This window comes from Pristiophorus japonicus, chromosome 13 (assembly GCF_044704955.1).
Source record: "Pristiophorus japonicus isolate sPriJap1 chromosome 13, sPriJap1.hap1, whole genome shotgun sequence".
In the NCBI taxonomy this organism is placed as follows: domain Eukaryota; kingdom Metazoa; phylum Chordata; class Chondrichthyes; family Pristiophoridae; genus Pristiophorus; species Pristiophorus japonicus.
Window position 1 is genome coordinate 63,823,004 of NC_091989.1, and position 24,742 is coordinate 63,847,745.

The window sequence follows — 24,742 nt, forward strand, 5'->3', positions numbered from 1 at the left end:
AGGGTTTGCGTTTTCTGGTGGCTTTCCGGGAGGCCGACAGAGTTTGTGGGTCAGTAAATCAATGGCTGCAACCTTGTAGAACGAGCTTTTAGTTCAGAATTGAACACCTGCCCAAAACTGCAAATCCCTCGGTGGATTCCCAGCAAATAAAAAAAAGAATTCCTAAAGAGCGTCAGAGTGGCTCGAACTCCATTGCGACGTTTGAAGATCATATCTGATGATCTCTTTATGACAACATCACCAGAACGTCACCCCCTAGCTAGCCTGCACTCAACTGCTTAAGATTTTATGGAATTATAATTAATTTATTCAAAATTCCATAACTAATTATCTATCAAATAATTATTTTGTGTTGATTATGCAAGACCCACTAAAATCTGGCACGGTTACTGCACATTTAAACACTTTCAAGAGTAACCATTGGGGAAACATTAGTGTTACAGGGAACGCAGCTGCATTCATTTCATGAACTATTAAAAAAATCACAAAGATCGGGTGGCAGGTGATATTGTTGTAGCAAGTCTGGCAAATGTTCCGTTCATGACCTACAGGTTCATTCCTTACTTCCCTGCTCCCCTTCACTGCAAGTGGGAGACAGACACGACCTTTGGTCTCTTGCTGTGCTTACTGTTGGAAAGAGCGGCTTACACCACAAAAGCAACTGATGTTAATGAGCAGGCAGCACCAAAATAGCCTGCGCTCTCCCAGCAGGCGCCGATTAGCCTTGGCCGGCAGGTTTCCAGCGTACTGGAATTTTTAGCCCAAATTGATTCTGTTAATTGTAAAAAATTTTAACTTTAAGACATTGGTGCCCATTTTTTTTTGAGTCTATGTTGAAAATGATATCGTGAGGGTGAGTAGATTTAATGTTATGAAACAACATGATTATTTGGTTCCCTTCTTTTTGCTTTGACCGGTGCTGTTTTTGTTTTGACCGGTGCTGTTTTTGCTTTGACCGGTGCTGTTTTTGTTTTGACCGGTGCTGTTTTTGCTTTGACCGGTGCTGTTTTTGTTTTGACCGGTGCTGTTTTTGTTTTGACCGGTGCTGTTTTTGCTTTGACCGGTGCTGTTTTTGTTTTGACCGGTGCTGTTTTTGCTTTGACCGGTGCTGTTTTTGCTTTGACCGGTGCTGTTTTTGCTTTGACCGGTGCTGTTTTTGCTTTGACCGGTGCTGTTTTTGCTTTGACCGGTGCTGTTTTTACTTCTCAAGCCAGATGTTTATTTAACAATTCATATATTAGAAACCTGCAACACATCACTGCTTGTCCTCCATCCATCCTCCTCACCTCCGCCACTCCTCTCCCACTGACCCCGCCCATCTCCGCCGCCCCTCCCCTACTGATGCCCCGACCTCCGCCGCCCCTCCCCCACTGACCCCCCCCCACCGCCCCTCCCCCACTGACCCCACCACCCACCTCTGCCGCCCCTCCCCCACTGACCCCCCCCACCGCCACTCCTCCACTGACCCCACCACCCACCTCTGCCGCCCCTCCCCCACCGACAACCTCCAGTCGCCCCTCTCCCACTGACCTCCCCACCGCCCCTCCCCCACTGACCCCAATCCCCGCCCCTCTCCCACTGACCCCGCCCATCTCCGCCGCCCCTCCCCCAATGACCCCACCACCCACCTCCGCCGCCCCTCTCCCACTGACCCCAGCCCCCACCTCTGCCGCCCCTCCCCCACCGACAACCTCCAGTCGCCCCTCTCCCACTGACCACCCCACCGCCCCTCCCCCACTGACCCCGACCCCCGCCCCTCTCCCACTGATCCCCCCGCCCCTCCCCCACTGATCACCCTGCCCCTCCACTGACCCCGCCCCTCTCCCACTGATCTCCCCGCCCCTCTCCCACTGATCCCCCCATCCCTCCCCCACTGACCCTGCCCCTCCCCCACTGACCCTCCCCACTTCCACCGCCCTTCCTCCACCAAATCCCCTCCGCCGCCCCTCTCCCACTGATCTCTCCCTCCTCCACCGCCCTTCTCCCACTGACCCTCCCCTGCACCTCCACCGCCCCTCCCCCACCCCGCCGCCCCTCTCTCACTGACCCCCTCCCCAGCCACCCCTCCCCCACTGACACCCCGCCCCTGCCCTTCTCCCACTGACCCCACCCCCCCGCCCCCACTGACCTCCCCACCGCCCCTCCCCCACCAACACCACCCCGACATCCTCCCCTCCCCCCACCTCTCCTCCCCTCCGCTCCTTCCATGGTGTAGATTGACGGTTTCTACAGCTTTATCCCATTGGTTTTTCTCTCCTTAGTATAATATTATATTGACTTTGGATTGTGCCAGTCATACCCTACAATTTATCTTCCCTATGAAAAGGGAGCAATTTAAACTTTTCCCAAACCTCCGCTCTAAGCATGGCAGTGATGATCATTAGTGCTAATTGGCTTGTTGCACACATCGGACTAAACTGCAACTGTGAACCCGAAGAGTTTAAAATATTTTATAAAATAGCTGAGTTGTCTAAACTGATTGTACTCCCATCACCCAATTGGTTAAATTAGTGTTTCAGTTCAGTGCTTTGCACCCACACATCATTAAACAGGCCATGGTATTGAAAGCACTACCAGTACTCTTGGCCGTGCTCTGAATAATAGGGCTTATTGTTTTGTAGAGTTTAAGGGCGTATGAAAAACAAACACAGTGACATTGAGTAATGAAACATAAGAGCACCAACCAGAGCAAATATGTTTCAGCAAGACAAAAATAGTGATTGTTGATTGAAAGTCTTTGCCCAAGGGTAATTTCAAAGGGTACTATCCTCATGCAAATCTGTTCGCCAAATCATTTTTTGTTTATTTGCCAAATAAATCATGCACAATATCTCACTCATTGGAAAAATGACAGTGATATATGTTACGAAGGAATGTAAAGAGAAAATGTCAGTAAGGAGAAAAGACAGGTCAATGTTTCATCTGTAAACCTTCCTTGAAACTGAAATCTGAAAGTAAGCAAGCATTTCAATAAGGTCCGAAAATAATGAAGAGGGTTGTATTCCCGCGAATATAGAAGATTAAGGGGTGATCTAATTGAGATGTTTAAGATGATTAAAGGATTTGATAGTGTAGATAGAGATAAATTATTTCCTCTGGTGAGGGAATGCAGAGTAAAAGGACCATAACCAAAGCAATCAGCGGGCAGCACACTCGCCTCCGAGTCAAGTCCACTTCAGGGACTTGAGCACAAAAAATCTAGACTGACCCTCCAGTGCGGTACTGAGGGAGTGCTGTATTGTCGAAGGTGCCGTCTTTCGGATGAAAAGTTAAACCAAGGCCCCTTCTGACCTCTCAGGTGGACGCAAAAGATCCCATTGGCACTATTTCGAAGAAGAGTAGGGGAGTTATCCCCGGTGTCCTGGCCAATATTTATCCCTCAATCAACATAACAAAAATAGTTTATCTGGTCATTATCACATTGCTAATTATGCGCAAATTGGCTGCTGCATTTCCCACATTACAACAGTGACTACATTGTACATTCATTGGCTGTAAAGTGCTTTGAGACTTCTGGTGGTCATGAAAGGCGCTATATAAATGCAAGTCTTTCTTTTTTTATAACCTTACAGTTCAACTTTGCCATTCAGGGGTGATGCCAGAAAGCACTTCTTCACACAAAGGGTAGTGGAAATCTGGAACACTCACCTGGAATACTGCGTGCAGTTTTGGTTTCCATTTTTACGAAAGGATATACTTGTTTTGGAGGCAGTTCAGAGAAGGTTCACTAGGTTGATTCTGGGGATGAGACTTATGAGGAAAGGTTGAGCAGGTTGGCCTCTACTCATTGGAATTCAGAAGAATGAGAGGTGATCTTATCGAAACGTGTAAGATTATGAGGGGGCTTGACAAGCTGGATGCAGAGAGGATGTTTCCACTGAGACTAGAACTAAAGGGCACGATCTTAGAATAAGGAGATGCCCATTTAAAACAGAGATGAGAAATTTCTTCTCTCAGAAGGTTGTAAATCTGTGGAATTCGCTGCCTCCGAGAGCTGAATAAATTTAAGACGGAAATAGACAGTTTCTTGAACGATAAGGAGATAAAGAGTTATGGGGAGCGGGCGGGAAAGTGGAGCTGAGTCCATGATCAGATCAGCCATGATCTTATTGAATGGCGGAGCAGGCACGAGGGGCCGTATGGCGTACTCCTGCTCCTATTTCTTATGTTCTTATGTTCCCCAAAAAGCTGTTGAGGCTGGGGGTCAACTGAAAATTTCAAAACTGAGATTGATACATTTTTAGTAGCTAAGGGTATTAAGGGTTATGGAACCAAGGCGGGTAAATTATGTTGACATACAGATCAGCCATGGTCTAACTGTATGGTGGAGCAGGCTCGAGGGGCTGAATGGCCTACTCCTGCTCCTATGTGATGAAGGTACTCCCACAATGCTGCTAGATGGGGAGTTCAAGGATTTTGACCCAGTGACACTGAAGGAATGGCGACATATGTCCAAGTGGGGGTGGTGTGTGACGTAGAGGAGAACTTGGAGGTGATGGTGTTCCCATGAGCCTGCTGCCCTTGTCTTTCCAGGTGGTGGAGGTCGCGGGTAGGGAGGCGCTATCGAAGAAGCCTTGGTGAGTTGTTGCAGTGCATTTTGTGATAGTACACATTACAGCCACAGTGTGCCAGTGGTGGAAGGAGTGGATGCTTAAAGTGGTGAATGGAATGGCGATCAAACTACTAAAGAACAAAACAAAACATGCAAATCTCTAAGCGTGTGAAAGGCATAGGACTGGGGTACACAAACAAAAAGGAGGGAAATTGGAAATGGAAAAAGAAAAAAACAAACTGAAAACAGAATATGCTGACAAAACATGTTAACTTGTCTTTTGTCTTCTGTCTTTCTCCGATGCTAAGTAACCTGCTGCGCATTTCTAGGATTTGTAGATTTTATTTTGCTTTTTAACTCATTTCGGACTGGTCAGAATCTTCTAACTCCTTGTGATAAAGCCAGTCCCCTTTTTAATATATTTCCATTCACTGATATTTCCACTGCATCACAATGTGACCTCGATGAATTTCACAGCTATAGCCCGCAATGCATGAGGTTATACAGGTAATGTTCATACAAAACATAACGGGGGAGCAATTGGTCTTCAGCAGTAGCGCAAATCAACAGCTTATTTTACACCCCACTCCATTCTCTTTTTCAAAGACCAATTTCACCCCGAATGGATGCAATTTACCACAAAGGTTCTTGGAAAATTGTTTCAGAATACATTCACTGACCACAATGGTGTGATGTAATTTTGAGTCTGGGTTTAAATTAAAAGAACAAGTTTGCATTTCTGTGCCTATAATACTAGTCATAGAATCATACAACACAGAAGAAGGCCATTCGGCCCATCGTGCCTGTGCCAGCTCGTTGAAAGAGCTGTCCAGTTAGTCCCACCCACCCTGCTCTTTTCCATAGCCCAGCAAATTTGTCCCCTATCCGATTCCCTTTTGAAAGCCACTTATTGAATCTGCTTCCACCACCCTTTCAGACAGTGCATAACAACTCGCTGCTTAAAAAAAAAATTATCCTTGTCTCCCCTCTTAGGGCCCAATTTTGGCCATGACTTGCTCCAATTTTTTTGGAGTTAGTTGGTTTTCTGGCGTAAGTTGAAAAACACCATTTTCCCCAATAAACCTGCTCCAGAGTAACTTAGTTAGGTACGATTTTTTTTTAGTTCAGTTTTTTTTTCCCAAAAGGTGGCGTTACCAGACACTTACGCCAGTTTTGCCCATTTATGCCACTTTGGCCAGCAAAAACTTACTCCAAATTGACTTAGATCAGCATATGTGGCCAGCTCTGAAAAACATTGCGGGCAGTGAAGAAAGCAACGCACATTAGTACTTCGGCAGACATTAGGGCAGGGATAGGGAGGGAAGGGAACCGGGTGGTGGGAGGGGGCAGGGGGTGCCATGAGATAAAGCAGTCCATTTGCACCAAGCACAAAAATAAGTAATTAATTAACAAATAAAACATAGAAGGAACCCTGCACCTAAAGCACCAAGACCAAAGTAATAAGCAATCAATCAGTAAATAACAAATAAAAAATAGAAGTTCTACCTTATGAAACGCAGCGGACTGCCGATGAGGGAGTCCATTCGGCCAGGGCTAGGGACGGCGTGCTTCGGGCCCCTCCCACACAGCCTGCAGCACGCGTTTGCAGAAACGGCCTGCCAGGAGTTAATGCACATGCGCGCAGACTCTAGCGCGCACGTGCAGAGGTCCCGACTGTTTTCAGCGCCCGGACCTGGCTCCGCCCCCAATCCATTGGGCCACGCTGCGTCACGACTGAGGAGAGGCTGGGGAGCGGCCAAAATATGGACGTCTTTTATCGGCACGCATGGAGGCAGACAAAAGCGGAGCACCTCGGGTGAGGGCGCCAGAAAAAGGGGTTGGGGAAATTTGAGCCCTGTGTTTATCAAACCCACAATAGGCATCATTATCATCATCATAGGCGGTCCCTCGTATCGAGGATGACTTGTTTCCACGCCAAAAAGGGATGAGTTTCAATGAAGGACTTAATATTCCAGGTCCCAAAACTACATCTTGAAGGGTGGAAGATGCCTGTGCGTGGATTTTTTTAACATGTGGTGGCCGTTGCACCCCAGCCACCACACGGGCTTGACAGAGCCAGGTCTTGATCCAATGGCAAGGGTTAACCAAGACAACTGGAGACCAGTTCTGCTGCACAGATCTAGTGCACACACATATTGCAGTGTGGGCTGGCCCATGCTTTCCCTGGGCCCTCACCGCTCCTGGGCCCCAAACTTACACCTCTCCTGGGCTCCAATCACACGCACTATGAACTCTTGCCACTCCTTCGCCCGACCTCGCCGCTCCTGCTGTACCTGCCCACGCTCCTATCAGCGACCTGGATTTGGGTGACGTCAAATCCAGTCGCCCTCTTCTCAGCCGTCGCCCTCCTGCAGCAGCACGCGCTGTACCTTGTAGTGGCACCTCCATGCTCTTTTAAGGCACCAGCCTGCCTCTGGTGTTCATCACAGGTCGGTGCCATGCCAAAAGGCATATTAAAACCTCTTACAAAGCAGTAATTTGGTACAATTGAAGCACATAGTGCTCACTGCTTTATATATGGAAGCAATCTCATAAGAAATAGGGAACCTGCAATTTTATAATCTGTTGTCATTTCCTCAGGACATCCCAAAGTTGATTACGATCAGTGGATGACCTTTGAAGTGTATCCACTGTCATTATGCAGGCAAAAATGACCGCCAACTTGGCCACGGAAAGGTACCAAAACAGCAAATGAGATGAAAAAAATAGTTAATCTATTTTGGTGGTTGTGGCCCAAGTGTTAGTTTAGGATATCTGCTCACAGGATCCTGTAGCACAGGATCTCTTGCGTACACCAGAGCTGGCATTACAAAGTTTCAGTTTACCATCCAAAAGATGGCAACTTCAAAAGTGTAGCACTCCCTTTGTACTGCACTGAAATGGCAGCCGAGATGACGTGCTCAAGTCGGACTTGAAGCCACAAATTTGAGTCAGAAATTGGAAACTATTGTATTGAGGTGAAGTCTCAGGGGCCGGAATTCCCCTGTTCTGCGCTTCCCGTTAGCGCCTCCGGGGGAGCTAACGAGGCAGGAAACTGTTTTCGCCTGGAATATGGTGGGGGGGGAGGTAGTGGGGGGGGGCTGTGTGTGTGCTATCGGTAGTGCCCCCGCCAGTAACGCCCCGGCCTGCTGTACCTCCGCCGATGACGTCATTGCCATCGCCACGACCCTTATTCACCCCGCAACAGAAATTGGCCAGTGCCCCGTGAGGCCGCCGCAGACGATGCCCACGGCAGGTTGGCAAACCGGATCGGTCACACATCGCGGGGCGAACCTTAAAGGGGAGGTGCGCTGCGCCGTGCATCGCCATCTTTAATTTCCTCCCCCTTACAGGTCGGGTCGTTGGCTGCTCCATTCGCGAGGATCGTGCCGCCATTGCACAGCCGGGCACTCTGTCTCGGTGCTGGGCTGCGGACATGGCTCCCCCTCAGGCCCTGGCGGCCCAGTGGAGGTCAGAAAAGGCCTGCAAAGTTTGCAGCGTCCCTCCACTTTAACAGAAGGGGAGGGGCTTGAAACACAGCAGCGCTATGCGAAGAGGCCGTGTGGTGCTCCCAAACCCGCCCCAAAAGGAAGTGGAGCGCGCGACATTGCATTCCACTTCCTGTGAGGGGCGGTAACTGGAATTTCGCGGCCGGGGTGGGACTTCCATGCCAGATGCAGGAAGTCCCGCCTCGCCTCGGTTACTGCCCCCAAACGGGGCGTAACCAAATTTCGACCCCTCAAATTCTGGGGTCAGTGTAGTACGACTATTTACACTCCACGTTGGGCTTTACCTTTTTCATCGCGAATGCCCGAATCCCAGCTGGTACCACACTCCTGACTTCAGATTTTGCCTCAGGTTCGAATTCTCTTCTGTACTCGCCAACTTCCCGGTCCACAAGTTGCCACTTTCCCGGGATTATGCAAGTTCGCATTTGAACCTTCTTACACCTGATCAATATCTTGTGTTTTAACTCCTGCAAAGGGAAAAGGCCACGGAAATTGAACAAGGAAATAAGCATAACAAACAAATCAGTCAAGACAATCTTTTCTTCCTGTGTAGCATGAGTGAAGATACTACTTCCATTATAGCAGCAGAACACTTGATGTTATTTTCATTCCCGTCGACAATGATATTTGTCGGGTTGGGAAGATAATTGAACTGCAGTTTGCTAAACAGGGCTGCCTCTGTTGTCTGTCCAGGCCAAGCTACAGGTCAGGATTCTAACGTTAGTGGCGTATATCTAAAACTGTTCCAAGTTCCACTGTGTCTACCATTGTCAGTGTCAGGGAAACGTGCGTTCTCTGGAAATGAGTGATGTTATCCATTGGAAGAATAGGACAATGGTATGTTTGGGCTTGAGTACGTTTAAAGTTGGGCCTGAGTATGGTTAAGTTCTCTTGCCCTAGGTCTCAATACAATTACCAGAAACCTTAAAGTGACTGGATCTGCACCTAGAATTCTTGCCGGCAGCCAGATGCAACATAACAGTTAGGCATGCCAAAGAGGAGGTACATTAAATCCGTCTGTTTGATCAGGTGCTGTGAAATTACTTTTGGGTCACGCTGCAATTTTATATTCATAATACTCAGGCCCAGCGTTTGCTGGAGCGGGCATCTCACATCGTGCTCGTTAGTTAGACTTCCCTCGCCCTTCAGCTTGAAAAATGTTTGCACCGCAAATTGCTGGACGATTTACATGTTAATAACGGCGCGCACCATTAAACTCGCCATTATTTAGCAGCAAATTCTGGCCCTCGGTATCAATATCTAAAGACAATAAAACAATGGGGATGAGTTGCCCTGTTGTTTCCAGAGATTATCGGCTTATTTTCCATTGTCAAAGAAAGCCGGGTGGAAGCCGATTCTGCCCAACTTGCATCTTTAATTGGCTTCCCGCGGGTTTTCTCGTGATCCCGGATGTGTACAGCAATCCCACCACCGAGCAGGGGAAGGACCGTCTCCTTCCATCACCACCACCACCCCTCCAACCCCACCGACCCCCCCTCCATCCTCACCGATCCCCCCCTCCATCCCCACCGACCTCCCTCCACACTCATGCCCCCTCCACCCCCCCCCCTCCATCCTCACTGACCCTCCCCTCCATCCCCCTCCCCATTCCCACTGACCCGGCCCTCCATCCCCATCGACCCCCCCTCCCCACTGCCCCCCCCCACCGCGCCCCCCTCCATCCCCACCACCACCCCCCCCCCCCCTCCCCCATCCCCCCTCACCACCCTGGCTTTCTGGACTTCAGCCAGGTGCTGCACTCAGGGAACTCGGAGGGTTGCAGGGCTGAGAAGGTTACAGAGATAGGGAGGGGCAAGGCCATGGAGTCCTTGACTGAGAAGAGGCGCAAGTCATTTAAATACAGATTCCTGCATGTAAGAAACAAGTTTTTATGCATTTTTGTTTTGCCATCCTGCCTACAGACGTCAGCGAAGCACTGCCCAATTTCTGCTGCAGGGCAAAAAGGGGTCACAGAGTGCGAAGATGACATCATCGCCGGAAGCGCAATGGCCTGGGACGCTACCGACGGGGGCGCGGCACTACCGTTTACTTGCCTCTGCTAACTTCCCCGGACTCACCTCTACCCAAAGAGCGGGTACTCTGGAGTAGGTATGCCATTCCCTATGAACACCTATGCTTTTGCTTATTCTAGGTGCCATCTGAGGTGCCAAGATTGTGGGATGTGATTGGCTCTAAATGTTGCCCAGATGCTGACCCTTTGTGTCATGGCAGCTGGCTCCTAGCATGGAGCCACTGCTGGCTGCAACTGTGGAGGGAGCTCCGAGGCAGCCTGGTCTCGCCTCCCACTCGGCAGTAGTTGTGTGTTCGGGGAGTTGTGTAGTCATAGTGCAGGACTGAGAGATAGACACGCCCTTAACCAGAGAGCACAGTGAAAGGTTCGTTGTAGGTGTTGCTTTAAGAGGGTGAAGAGTGTGCTGGTATGTAAGGAGGAGGTGTGCAATGTGTCGCCTTATCTGCCCTCTGGCATCAATCTACAGTCCTGGGGGTGTCGGCAATCTGTGCCAGTTCCATTTGCCCACAGGTGGCATGAATGACAGTGACCAAGTCAGAGTGACTCAGTGGCACCCACACCCAGGAGTCCGTTCGTCCCCCCATCCACTCCGGAACATCTTGGAGGTCTGGACAACTGAAGTTGTGCGTTTTTCTTAGTGACTTGGTGCCATGCCCTCCTGCCCCCTGGGCACAGATGGCACCTGAATATTCATAATTCTGCCCAAGTGTGATAAACAAAAGATCATTTAAGACATGTAGTGAAATAATTTGAGAGAGAAATGAAAGAGCCAAGCAGTGATTTATTTCTTGCCCCCCAGTTTGTTGCTGAATAATGCAGAAATACTGCGCAGGAGTTCCTGTTGGTTCAGCTGCCTGCACCAGTTTCACACCAATGCGTGTACCTACGTATATGCAAATAAGCAAACACCCAATACATTTTTTGCTATCTCCTCTGGAGGCCAGTGGTATATGTAGCACTGTTTCTAAAGATGTAACAGCAGTGTAAATCACATTGAGGAAATTCTGGGCCATCGTTCACTGAAACCATTTGTCTTATACTGATTAGATTACATGTCCAGAATCCAATTATAAAGACTTGGATTGGAAAGGACCAGAATCCTATTGAAATAGATGTTGGAAATGAGGACCTTTAAAAAAAATGTTTTTTATATTTTATGGTGTTGGCATGCTTTATTGATTTCCAATGAAGACTTACAACTAGATATCCATTTAATTATCCTGGTACAAGCTTCTCTTATATACTATGTATTATCTTCAATAAATTGCTTGCCCATTTTTCCAAACAACTAATGTATAAATTGATAACTCATTTAATAACTTCATATTTCACAAGATAGGCTTGGATGAAGAAGGATCTTGTTATCTCCTTCTTCCAGAATATTAATGTCACCATCTCCTAACAACAGGATGTAGGATTTTCTTTTTGAGTTCAGTGTCCTGGGCTCGACCACTCTTTACTGGCAACCTGTTCTATCTGTTAATCGCCCCTGTGTAAAGAAAGAGTTCTTGATATCGCTCCTAAACTTGTCTTTCACAACCCTGAAACTGTGCCCTCTTGTCCTGCTGCTGTGGAATATTTGTAAGTATTGTTCCATGTTTATTTTCCCTATCCCTCTAAGAGTCTTGTATGCCTCTTGAAGGTATCTTGTAGATGACCTTTTGAGGCTGAAGACCTTTAGGACTGGATTTTCAGTTCTGCTCATTTCGGGGCGGTAATGGCGGCGGGGCGGTAAACTTTGCGCCCAGGAACAGTTTGCGCCTCAGTCAGCAAAATTCAGCAGCTGGGCCCTGAGTGTGGGACGGAATGCTAAGGGAGGTGCAAAGTTTCATTGTTAATGTGCACATGAGGGTGAGGGAGGCCAACAGCATAAGAGCAAAGCTAAGCAGAGTGTTCAGGGAAGGAAGGTGGCAAAAGATAAAAATGAATAGTTTTAGTGGTCTGAAACGTAAAAATGAAATAAGACTGCAGCCTATGAAGAGAGGGGAAATTAGCCATTGTCCAAAGTCGCACCCCTCCCCCTCACTGTCATAGCAATGGTCAAAGTGTGAGATGACAAGAACCCTGCTGGGAGATGGAGGCCGAAGATAAGGGATGGTGAGGAAGATATCTGAGAGACAATTTAGAGGTAGGGATTTGGCAGTAGGCCTCCCGGCCCCAATTTCCCAACCATATTGCCGAAAATCAGGAAGTAATCCCGAGGATAACCTAGTTCTTGATGTCCCCATAATGTTCATTATAACATTACATAGTGTTGTTTCTTTAGCTTATTCTTTCATCTATCAACCAGTAAACCAAATTCTGTCAAACTTTTACACTTCAAGCTAAAAGCCATATTGATTTACACATATATATTTAATGAAATGTAAACAAAGACCAATAAAGTTTCTGCAATAAGTCACCTTTCACAGTGACAGTAAATCGTCCAACCCAGCTGAGCTCAGGACACCTTAATGATTTGAAATAACATAAAATAATAATATAAAAATGACACAATTAGAACACTGGACTGGACTATGCACCGACCTTCCAACTATGAATAGAGGAACAAAGGGGATGAAATTCGGTATTGCCCCGTTTGAGGGGGGGTGGTAACCGAGGCGAGGTAGAAATCCCGCCCCAGCCTCTCCACGTAAACACAGGGCGCAAACAGGAGGCACAAACGATGTGAATTTTTCCCCCAAAGTTACTCAAAATCTGGATAGACTCGACAGTGGTGAATAATAATTGTGCACTGAAATGTACAATGTGGAAGATACATGTAGGGATCGTTTCGCTGTGACACCTTTTTTCAGAAGTTTCCTTGACTCTTCTGCCCATGATTGTGGTGGAAAAGGCGGAGAAACCCCACCGCCCCCCCGGAAATTCAGGCCCTTCCAGCTGCGCAAGTACATGCGGCAATACACAGGCGTACTATGCCGGGCCTGCCATGGATAGCCTTGGTCTCCAAGGAGCCAGAGTCCTATACCGGGAGAATGGAATACTGAAGTAAGATAAACAATTACTCGAGCTGCCAGGGAAATGGACACTGACCTGCATGACCTGTGTAAATGGTCAACTGCCTCGCTGCACCATAGAGTGGAAATTTTTGTGATTCATAAAGACTGCACTATTGTGAACGGAAACATGCAATGGCAACGTGTGTAAGCTGTCATTCCTTGGACTTTGGGAAATGCAGCAATCTGAGCTAAATCCAGGACCCTCAGCTGCAGTTTCTGATTGTCCATTACGAAAGCGATGATGGTGTTTGCTCCGGTAAATGAACCATCAGTCACTTGCTTTCCCTTTTTATGGACGACAGATTGACTGTCATTACTGACGTTCCTGGTGGCAGTCTGGAAGGAGCCAGAAGGCAAGAAAGGTCAGGGTTAAATGACCTTTATTGTACCAAACAGTGTGACTTTCTTGTCCTGGAGACTGGATGTTGCCTTATAGCAGGCAACACGAGCCTGTCACTGCCTCTTCAGTGAAGCACTGCTTCCAAAAGCATCGCTTCTATCAATTGCAGGAATGCTCATTGCAGCTTATGCACCGAGTTGGAAGGTTAAGAGTGGGTATGAGCAATCTTTCTTTGAAGTTCTGTACTTTGACCTGCATCCTTCCTCCTCCTCTTTGTCCAAGTATGTCAATAAAGTGGGATTCCGTAGGGTCACTAACAGTGCAAGGGGCTAGGGGGAGTTTGCAAAACTGCCAAACAACCTATCATGTGCATCCATGCCTTTAATTTTCGATAGGAAAAGCTTCAAAAGATCTGCTTTGTTCTAAAACAATAAAAATAAGTAGCATCTATACCTGCAGAGAATTAGGGGGCCAAAATTGCCCCTTTCCTTACGGCCTCTTAACACCGGAAAGTGACAGCCACGCTGCAGAGTGCAATGGCCACCGACTTTTCGTGTAATGGCCGCCATTATCAAAATTCCGCTCCCATTTTATCCCGGCAATACCCCGCTCCCAGCCTACCGCTCCATTGCTGCTGATCCATGTTAAGTGTGTCATCACCGTGCGCACCGGCAAACTACTCCTCCGACAGTGATATTCCGCTGTGAAAATCTTCGGCCCGCCCGGCGGTGCCAAAACATGTTTTCTCCCAGTGGTCCAGTGAGGTTGCAGCCTTCTGCAATGGCGGTGCGGCTTCTCTTAAAGGGGAGAATGCACTGCCGCTGCCGCTGTGTTTTTTTTTGTCGGTCCAACAGTTATGCTACGGGTTTGGCCGAGCCACCAACAGGCAGCCTGGCACCCTCTCCTGGGTGCCAGGCCACTGTCCTGGTCAAAAACTCTTCCTGGCAGCCCAGTGGACTGAAGTTTAAAGATCGCGCAGGCTCTCCCCTTTAATTGAAGGGGAGGGCCATGGTGACGTGGCGCCTTGATGACGTCATCGCAGCGGCCATACCGCACCGCCCCCAACTTCCGCCCCTCCATGTAAATGGACGGAACATCGTGCAGGGTCGCAAACTGGACGCACCGACCTCTGTATCCGAATGGATCCTTCAGTCACAGCTAGCTGTTTGCTGAGAGGACTGATTGTAAAATTTCAACACTCATTTTTGCCTGAACTTGGATTCATTCATAGAATCATAGAACGATAGAAAATTACAGCAGGGAAGGAGGCCATTTTGGCCCATCATGTCTGCACCGGCTGACCACGACCTATCCAGTCTAATCCCACTTTCCAGCTCTTGCTCGGTAGCCTTGTAGGTTATGGCACTTCCAAGTGCACATCCAAGTCACTTTTAAATGTGGTGAGGGTTTCTGCCTCTACCACCCTTTCAGGCACTGAGTTCCAGACCCCCACCACCCTCTGGGTGAAGAAATTTCCCCTCATATCTCCGCTAAAGCTCCCCCCAATTACTTTAAATCTATGCCCCCGGGTTGTTGATCCCTCTGTCAAGGGAAACAGGTCCTTCCTATCCACTCTATCCAGGCCCTTCATAATTGTATACACCTCAATTCAGATCTCCCCTCAGCCTTATCTGTTCCAAAGGAAACAGACCCAACCTCTCCAATCTTTCCTCATAGCCAAAATTCTCCAGTCCAGGCAACATTCTTGTAAATCTCCTCTGCACCCTTTCCAGTACAATCACATCCTTCCTTTAATGTGGTGACCAGAACTGCAACCGCCTTGCTCTTGTATTCCATGCCTCGACTAATAAAGGCAAGTATTCCATATGCCTTCTTAACTACCTTATCTACCTGGCCTGCTACCTTCAGGGATCTGTGGTCCTGAACTCCAAGGTCTCTTTGTTCCTCTACACTTTTCAGTGTCGTACCATTTAATGTGTATTCCCTTGCCTTGTTAAATCTCCCTAGATGCAGTACCTCACACTTATCTGGATTGAATTACATTTCCCACTGTTCTGCCCACCTGACCAGTTGATTGATATCTTCCTGCAGTCTGCAGCTTTCTTCTTCATTATCAACCACACAGCCTAGTTTAGTGTCATTTGCAAACTTCTTAATCATACCCCCTACATTTGTCCAAGTCATTGATATATACCACAAAAAACAAGGGACACAGCACTGAGCAATGCTGAACCCCACTGGATACAGACTTCCAGTCACAAAAACACTGATCAACCATTACACTTTGCTTCCTGCCTCTGAGCCAATTTTGGATCCAACTTGCCACTTTGCCCTGGATCCCATGGGCTATTACTTTCATGACCGGAATGCCATGTGGGATCTTATCAAAAGCTTTGCTAAAATCCATGTACACTACATCATCGCGCTTCCTTCATCGATCCTTCTAGTTACCTCCTCGAATAATTCAATCAAGTTAGTCAGACATGACCTTCCATTAACAAATCTCTGCTGACTGTCCTTGATTAATCCATGTCTTTCCAAATTAAGATTTATCCTGTCCCTCAGGATTTTTTCCAATAATTTTCCCACCACCGAGGTAAGGCTAACTGGCTTGTAATTACTCAGTCTATCCCTTTCTCCCTTTTTAAAGAAAGGTACCACATTAGCAGTCCTCCAATCTTCTGGCACCATACCTGCAGTCAGAGAGGATTGGAAAATGATGGTCAGGGCCTCTGCTATTTTCTCTTTTGCTTCTCTTAACAGCTTGGGATACATTTCATCTGGGCCTGAGGATTTATCCACTTTCAAAGCTGCTAAGCCCCTTAATACTTCCTCTCTCACTATATTTATCTCGTCTAATATTTCACACTCCTCCCTCATTGCAAAGTCTGCATCGCCCCTTTCTTTTGTGAAAACAGATGCTAAGTATTCATTAAGAATCATACCCAGATTTTCTGCCTCCTTTATGGTCTCTAATAGGCCCCAATCTTTCTCTAGTTATCCTCCTGCTCTTAATGTATTTATAAAACATCTTGCGGTTTTCCATGGTTTTACTTGCAAACATTCTTTCATGCTCTGTTTGCTTTTCTGATATCTTTTTTTAATTGCACCTCTGCACTTTTTTTACTCCTCTAGAGTTTCTGCAGTATTGAGTTATCGGAATCTGCCATAAACCTCCCTTTTTTTCTTTATCTTACCCTGTATGTCCCTTGAAATCAAGGAGGCTCTAGATTTGTTAGCCCACCTTTTTTTTTAAGGGAACACACATGCTCTGTGCCCTCAGGATCTCCTCCTTCAATACCTCCCGCTGCTCTGACATCGATTAACCATCAAGTAGCCGTTTTCAGTCCACTTTGGCCAAATCCCATCTCAGCTTAGCAAAATTGGCTTTACCCCAATTGTGAACTTTTTTTCCTCGTCCACCTTTGTCCTTTTCCATAACGACCCTAAATCTTACTGAATTATGATCAGGAGCACCAAAATGCTCTCCCACTGATACCCCTTCCACCTGCCCCTCTTCATTCCCCAAAACCAAGTCCAGAACCGTCCCCTCCCTTGTTGGGCTTGTTACATACAGGCTAAAGAAGTTCTCCTGAATGCATTTTAGGAATTCCGCAACCTCTGTACCATTGACACTACTTTTTTCTCAGTTAATATTAGGGTAGTTGAAATCTCCCACGATTACAGCTCTATAGTTTTACACTCTGCTGTAATTTGTCCACATATTTGTTCTTCTATCTCCCTCTGACTGTTTGGGGGTCTATAGTATACTCCGAGTAGTGTGATTGTCCCTTTGTTGTTCTTCAATTCAATCCATATGGCCTTGTTTGATTACCCCTCTAACATATCATTCCTTCTCACAGCTGTATTATTTCTTTAAACCCCCCCCCCCTTCTTTTTTACCCCCCTCTCTAACCCGTCTGAAAACCCTGTAACCAGGAATGTGGAGCTGCCATACCAGCCCTTCTTTCAGCCATGTCTCAGTAATAGTTATATCGTACTCCCAAGTGTCTATCTGTGCACTGAGCTCATCTGCCTTATTCCCTATGCTTCTTGCACTCAAGTGTATACCATTTAGTATTGCCAAACTTCCCTGTTGTCTATTTTCCAGCCCTTGTTTTCCCTGTCTTCCAAATTAATTTCCTACTTTTCTGCTGCCCAATTCCAGCTTTGCTTCTCTCCCCACTGAATCTATTCTCTGTTTCCCATCCCCCTGCCAAGCTAGTTTAAACCCTCCCCAACAGCACTAGCAAAATCCCCCACGAGGATACTGGTCCCTACTCTTTGTCATGCCCAGAATTTCCTCAGAGCTGCTCCCACTGCACTACTCTAACTCCGTAAAAAATGGCCTTACTGCTGCACATGTGCCGAAGTTCGGCACAGGATCAGCTCCGAGGAAACTCCAAGCCATTATCTTGCGTGAAAACCATGCTGAAAGTTATAATTTAAAAAGTGTACAAACTTTTCCCATCCTACCATCTCACCTCTCTAATCTTCAACAGGCCCATATTTATTTCCCCTATCCATTTCCCCTATCCTCCCTTTTTTTTAAACTCCCACTCCGCCCTTATTTTCTCTTGTTCCCATGCCAACTGGTGATGATTCCACCATTCACACCCCATCGAGACTCATCTTTTGTTTCCTAACTTGTACCATTACCATCTCATTTTTGCCCATTATCCCTTTTGTTTCTTAAATCTCTCCTGCCTTCCACCCTATCACAGACCTTCCCTTTTGGTCCTTTCTCCCCTCCCCCTTTCAGTGCCCCTGCACTTCCTTAAGAATCTGTTACATCTCAAACTTTTCCAGTTCTGACAAAGGGTCACAGACCCGAAATGTTGACTCTGTTGCTCTCCACAGATGCTGCCTGACCTGCCGAGATTTCCAGCATTTTCTGTTTTTATCCCATTATGTACATATACCTTTCATCCTCATTGATATCCTTTGATATTTGTGTTTTCCATTTGTTTAACTTGCATCTAGATTATCTTTCTAGCAGTTTTAATTTAATTGAATATTGTCCAACTTCCCACCTTCATTAAATACTTTGACATATTTTACATTTCCTTATTTAGCCACCTGGGTCCAGGATTTAACACTAAGGGGGAAATTGATGGAATCGGGTTTCACATCACGATCCATTTAATTTCCATTGACGTTCCACCCGATCCCATGGTTTCCCGCCCGATGGGTTAGGTTAAAATTACCCCCTAAACATTTACTTCAATACAATATAAGAAATAGGAGCTAGAGTAGGCCATTCGGCCCTTTGAGCCTGCTCCGCCATTCAATAAGTGCATGGCTGATCTTCTACCTCATCTCCACCTTCCTGCATTATCCCCATATCCTTTGTTCCCAAAAATGTATCAATCTCTGTCTTGAATATACCCAATGACTGAGCATCCACAGCTGTCTATGGTAAAGAATTCCCAAGATTCAGAACCCTTTGAGTGAAGTAATTTCTCCTCATCTTAGTCCTAAATGTCCACCCCTTTATTCTGAGACTGTGACCCGTGTTCTTGATTCCCCAGCCAGGGGCAACATTTTCTCAGCATTAACCCGGTCAAGCCCCGTAACAATCTTATGGGGCCAAAATTGCCCCTTTTTTAAGGCGCATTACCTCTAAGAGGCGGTAACGGGACGGTACGGCCTTACTGACCGGGGGCAAGCGGAGGGTGTGACCCGGGGCCGGGAGTGACAGAAAGGGGCTTCCTCTGCCCCCTGACATTTCGCCCTGCCCGATGCTCCAACCCCTTGTTGGCCACGTGCCGACCCCTTACCGTCCAGCAGCGACCCCTTTCCGGCCCTGTGGGGGAAATTGCCCCGCGGGAGCATGGCCTCGTTCGGTGCCCCCGACAGCTTCACCAGTGGCTGGGCGGCATGTCTGCCCTTAAAGTGGAGGGTGCACACCGCCGCAGCCGCCATTTTGTTTTAATTGTCAGCCGACTCTGCAATCGGCCTGACAACAGTCGGCCCGGCATCCCCTCTTGGGTGCCGGGCCACTGACCCGGCCAAAACCCACCCTGATGGCCCATGAGTGCCAAGGAGGCTTAATTAGGCCCCTTTAAATGAAGGGGAGGGACGTTGCTACGCGTCAGCATGACGCGGCACGTCCGCATCGTGCTGACGTCATCACTGCCATGCTGACATGATCAGCGCGGCGGTGATGGACAACCCCCCCGCCCCCAATGCTAACCCGCCCCTACACCACCTCAAACAGCGCCCACAGTTAAAATGTCGAATTTTCCACCTCTTCCCTCCGACTCCCGCCAGGCGGTGATAATTCAAATTATCGGAGGGCAATTTCCAGCCCGTGTTTCAATTAGATCACCTCTCAGTTATATAGTTAATTTAATTGCCCTTCTTATATTGTTAGATGCCTTTTCCCCTTGAATAATTTCCCCATGTTTCTATCCTATTTCTGGTTTAGGATATTGTTTTCCTGTAACCATGGTGTATGGTTTCGAATCCGCCCTCCCTCAATGTACTAAATTGCTAGTGCTCAAGTATTCCCTTCTCTAATCTTCCCATCTAACCACTTCCAGCAGACCACTAAATACTAATTCAAATATCCGTCCCCGGTTTCTGTTGCTCTGCTCAGAACCAGTCCTAAATTAGCTTCAGGGACGTGCCTCCTCCTTTCTGGATGATGCCTTTCTCCATTTATTTCACATTAGGATAATTAACGTTTCAGATAATTATAACTCTCCTGCACTCAATGTGAATTATCTCTATCTGTTCAAATAATTCTCGACCACACTGCAGTTTCAACCTGCCACCTGCCTCAGCAGACTGCAGCAATTCCCAGTTATTAATGTTATTCCTTTTCCGATCAGATTTTGTACATCTAAAACTAAGATTCCTTTTCTGATGCTTTTTGACATTCCTCGCAACCAAGTTATCTCTTCCTCAGCTTCTTCTGTCTCTTTTAAACACTAGACACCTGCTTATTTGAAATCTCTCCTCCATTTTCAAATCAGGCCTCCCACTGGGCCATATTTTTATGTTGCACTCATTCTTCCAGCTCCAGTACCTACACCATTGCTTCTTTTAGATTTGCGTAACATTACTTTAATCAGTATTATAGAAACATAGAAACATAGAAAATAGATGCAGGAGTAGGCCATTCGGCCCTTTGAGCCTGCACCGCCATTCAACAAGATCATGGCTGATCACCCACCCCAGCACCACCCGCCCCCCCCCCAGCCCCACGCCCCCTCCACACCCCCCCGACCCCCCCAGCCACAAGGACCACATCCAACTCCCTCCCGAACACATCCAATGAACTGGCATCAACAACTCTCTGCGGCAGGGAACCCCACAGGCCAACAACTCCCCAAGTGAAGAAGTCTCTCCCAATCCCAGCCCCAAACAGCCCACCCCCCCATCCCAAGAGCGTGCCCCCCCCCACCCCGGCTCCGGACCCACCCAACACCGGGAACTCTCCCCCCGTACCCAACCTGCCCCGTCCCGTCAGAATCCTTCCCAAATGCCGAACACCCCCGGATGTCGAGCCCCCAGCCCCGGCCACCCCGGAGCCACGCCCCCGCGATGCAACCACACCACATCCACCAACTGCGCAGTCAACCCACTCTGAACACTCCCCGCACCGAGGCACAGAGCCCCCAGGCCCATCCCTCCAACACACTTCGCCCCCCACCCCAGACCTCCGCTGTAATGTGGCCCCTCCCGTTCCCCGCCCTGGGTTTCTCCATCCCCCATCTCCACCACTCTCCCCTCCATCCCCTGCCCCCCCCCCCGTCTCCCCTCCATTTCCCTCTGCCTCCCCGCACAGGCTCCCATCTTGGAGGCGGTAACCTTCTGGGGCAGGGAATTTTAGCCCCCAGCGTGGAAGTCCTGCTCCCGCTGCAGAATTGGCCTTACCACCCCTCAATGGAAGCGGAGTGCAATTTCCCACACTCCACTTCCTTTGGGGGCAGTTACCGGGGCACGACTGGATGCTCCTGTGACAGTTTGAACTGGTGCTCTCCACTCTCCCGTCCTGTGACAGTCTGAACTGGTGCTCTCCACTCTCTGTCCTGTGACAGTTTGAACTGGTGCTCTCCACTCTCTCTCCTGTGACAGTCTGAACTGGTGCTCTCCACTCTCTGTCCTGTGACAGTTTGAACTGGTGCTCTCCACTCTCTTTCCTGTGACAGTCTGAACTGGTGCTCTCCACTCTCCCGTCCTGATATTATACTGATCCCTATCAGTTTATCTCCTTTATTCACAGATCTATTTGCAGATTTCTTATCATATTTATCGAGGTCGAATTTTGTCTCCTCCTGCCCCATTGACTTTAGAAGTAATCCATCTTTGCCAAACCAGTTCAAGCCTTTTCAGAAACCCACGGCAAATTTCAATGTACACCATTGCCTCTCCTCCACGCATTGTCCTGTGACAGGCTAAAACCTATTATCTACTTATCCTTGACATAATCACTAATTGTTCTCCTGAATGTATTGTTTGCACTCCTACATACAGTGGAAAATGATTGTTTCTCCTGATAATAAGATGATACAATGGTCAGATTATAATAGAAAATCACTGGTGCACATCACTGATTGTATAAGGATCACACAAGCCTTATCTTGTGACTGAATTGTAATAATTATGTCATGGATATCACCTTTGATCTTTCCCATATTTTAATCAACCCAGGTATACATCAGTTCTGATAGCTTCTTACCTCAGGAGAAGACAATTGAGTTGGGTCATCTGCAGCATTGGTCATGTCGATCAACTTGTCGTCCAGGATATTGACCAGATAGTTGGCTATTGTACGCTGTTGAACTGGGTTGCAATTAATCTCCAGGGAAAGTATCAAAGGGTACTCGGATGTCTGTGACAAAAATAACAGCAGGAACTTTAGCATGGGATTAATTCAAGTTCATTGGTGTACAATCTCAAGAGGTTACATTCTGCATCTGGATGCATACCATAAACTCCCATCAACACTTCTGAATAATCCTTTCATATTTAGATACAATAGCTGTCATATATTTTATAGCTATTTAAAAAAATATGTGTGAACCAACATCACGTTTTAAAGAGACAAGTACAAACAGTTAAAAATATTTTTAACAGTACATTTACACAAGTTGCCATCTTTGGAAAAAAAAAGGAAATGGATAAACCAGAAATTAGAGGCCAGTTGTCTTGTCTTAGTTGTGGGTACCTTTCTTGAGTCCATAATAAGGGATGAAACAGTGAACATTTAGAAAGACCTTGGGGGGAATTTTCCAGGGGGCAGCAGGCGCGATCAGTGGCGGGTCGGGTGGGAAAGTGATTTTTTTGACAGCGGGTCGGGACCCCGCTGTCAACCCGCCGCCATGCACCTTTACCAAATGTCGGATCTGCCAGTGCGGGACAGACCCGAAATGCAGTGGCGGGGGAGGCAATTGAAATCATTAGTGCCTTGTTTACAGCCACTTAATGATGCTTTTTTCCCAGCTTTTTGAATTTGATAGGTCGCCCACTCGTTTCCCGCTGTGCCGAGACCTCGTCTGTGAAGCTGAGGCCGGAGGTCACTTGCCATTGTTCAGCTGATGAATTGCCAGCTTCAAATGTCAAGTCAAAGCTCCCAGTTGATTCAGATCCCTTAGCCACTAGCTTCTCTAAATTGCATTTCCACTACATATTCAGAATGCTTCAAGTCTTTATACAAGTCTCCATCCAGTCTGACCTCATTACCCCTCTCAGCATTGTCAGATTGCTTCTGTCATCTCAACTTCCCCTGCCATCTATTGCATCAGCATTGATGCACTTCATACTCTCTCACCTTAGTCCTCAGAATCCCATCATGATCAGCCCCAACACCAGCATCACCAGGCACACCAGCACCACCAACAACAACACCAACCTTCTCCACAATCAACTGATGCTGCACATGACACAGGGCATGAGCACCCAATCACATTGCAGCCTGGGAGACCAGGGATGGCCTCACCATGACCAGATTTACTTCACTTGACACTGTCTCACCATTCACTACAACTCACTAAGCCACTTCCAAAGGTGCACAGAAATCTGTCCAAGAAGGCAAAGTGTTGAAAATAAACACCACATTAGCAAAAAGCTCACATGAACATTGGCTAAAAGACACAAGTGCCTACCCTTTTGTGTTGTTAGTTGGTATGATTGGACTAGGATAACGGTGAGTGTGAGGGGTGGCGAGTGAGATTGGGAAGTGATAATGTAGATAGAGAGGAATGGGTGGAGGTACAAAGTAAGTTGGTGTGAGTAAAGATGTGCAGGAGTAGGGTAGGGAAGGCAGAGTGATGGGGATGTGTGGCACAGCAGGATGAGTTTGAGTGCAGCATTGCAATAACATTTCGTGATCTACTGAGATCATTGAAAGGTTTGCACCACTGCAGCTAGGTCCTCCTGACGACATCCCTGCTTGTGTCCTCTTGTGCAATGTGCAACCAGGCTGCATTGGTCTCCTGGGGAGGTCTCTTCCACCCACTGGAAGAGAAGAGAACTTCCCTGTGTGCTGTGACTCCCTCCATAAGCATCCAGAGGAAGTCTTGGGAGAGCCTGGGAGCAGCCCTGCACCTCTGTGCAGTGTTTGTCAGTGTTTGCAGCACCTCAATGCTGTAGAATATTGACAACACAACTGTCAAAATAAATTTGCGCATGGTCCCTTCCTGCAACTGGCCGCGAAACGCGCTGGGCGGGCTTAATATCCCAATCAGGGAAAAATCATTCTACACAACGGGCTGGAGCCAGGAGCGGGACCGGGACCCGGCACCGATGCCGCCCACCATGGACCTGCCAAGGTCGGAACAATCTCGGCCAGGAAGTAACCAAGGAGAGTCAGCATGGATTTGTAAAAAGCAGGAAGTGTTTGAGTAAATGAATTGTATTTTTTGAAGAAATCATGGAGTATATAGATGAATAGAATACAGTGGCTGATGTAAAAAATGATTTTCAGACGACTACAGCGTTCAAGAAGAAGGTCCACCACCTTCTCAAGGGCAATTAGGGATGGGCAATAAATGTCGGATTTGCCAGCGACACCCATATCCCCATATCCCGCCCTCCTGTATGGTTCAGAGGCATGGACAATGTACAGAAGACACCTCAAGTCGCTGGAGATACATCACCAACGATGTCTCCACAAGATCCTGCAAATCCCCTGGGAGGACAGGCACACCAACAGCAGTGTCCTCATCCAGGCTAACATCCCCAGCATTGAAGCACTGACCACACTTGATCAGCTTCGCTGGGAAGGCCACATAGTTCACATGCCAAACACAAGACTCCCAAAGCAAGTGCTCAATGAAGAGCTCCTTCACGGCAAACGAGTCAAAGGTGGGCAGCGGAAACGTTACAAGGAACCCTCAA

The 24,742-nt window shown here is 47.7% G+C and overlaps 1 protein-coding gene across 1 annotated transcript in view; it reads right to left on the bottom strand.

Moving 5' to 3' along the window:
• The window catches only part of LOC139278102 (1-phosphatidylinositol 4,5-bisphosphate phosphodiesterase zeta-1-like), a gene marked incomplete at its 3' end in the record, with an annotated part of 60,547 nt that overhangs the window by 20,410 nt on the left and 15,395 nt on the right, over positions 1 to 24,742 (bottom strand). Inside the window, exons 3-4 of the mRNA XM_070896760.1 lie at positions 22,083 to 22,235; positions 8,346 to 8,528 (exon numbers count right to left, since the gene is read on the bottom strand). Of these exons, the coding sequence (XP_070752861.1) occupies positions 8,346 to 8,528; positions 22,083 to 22,235 (336 nt within the window). The remainder of the gene's footprint in view (positions 1 to 8,345; positions 8,529 to 22,082; positions 22,236 to 24,742) is intronic.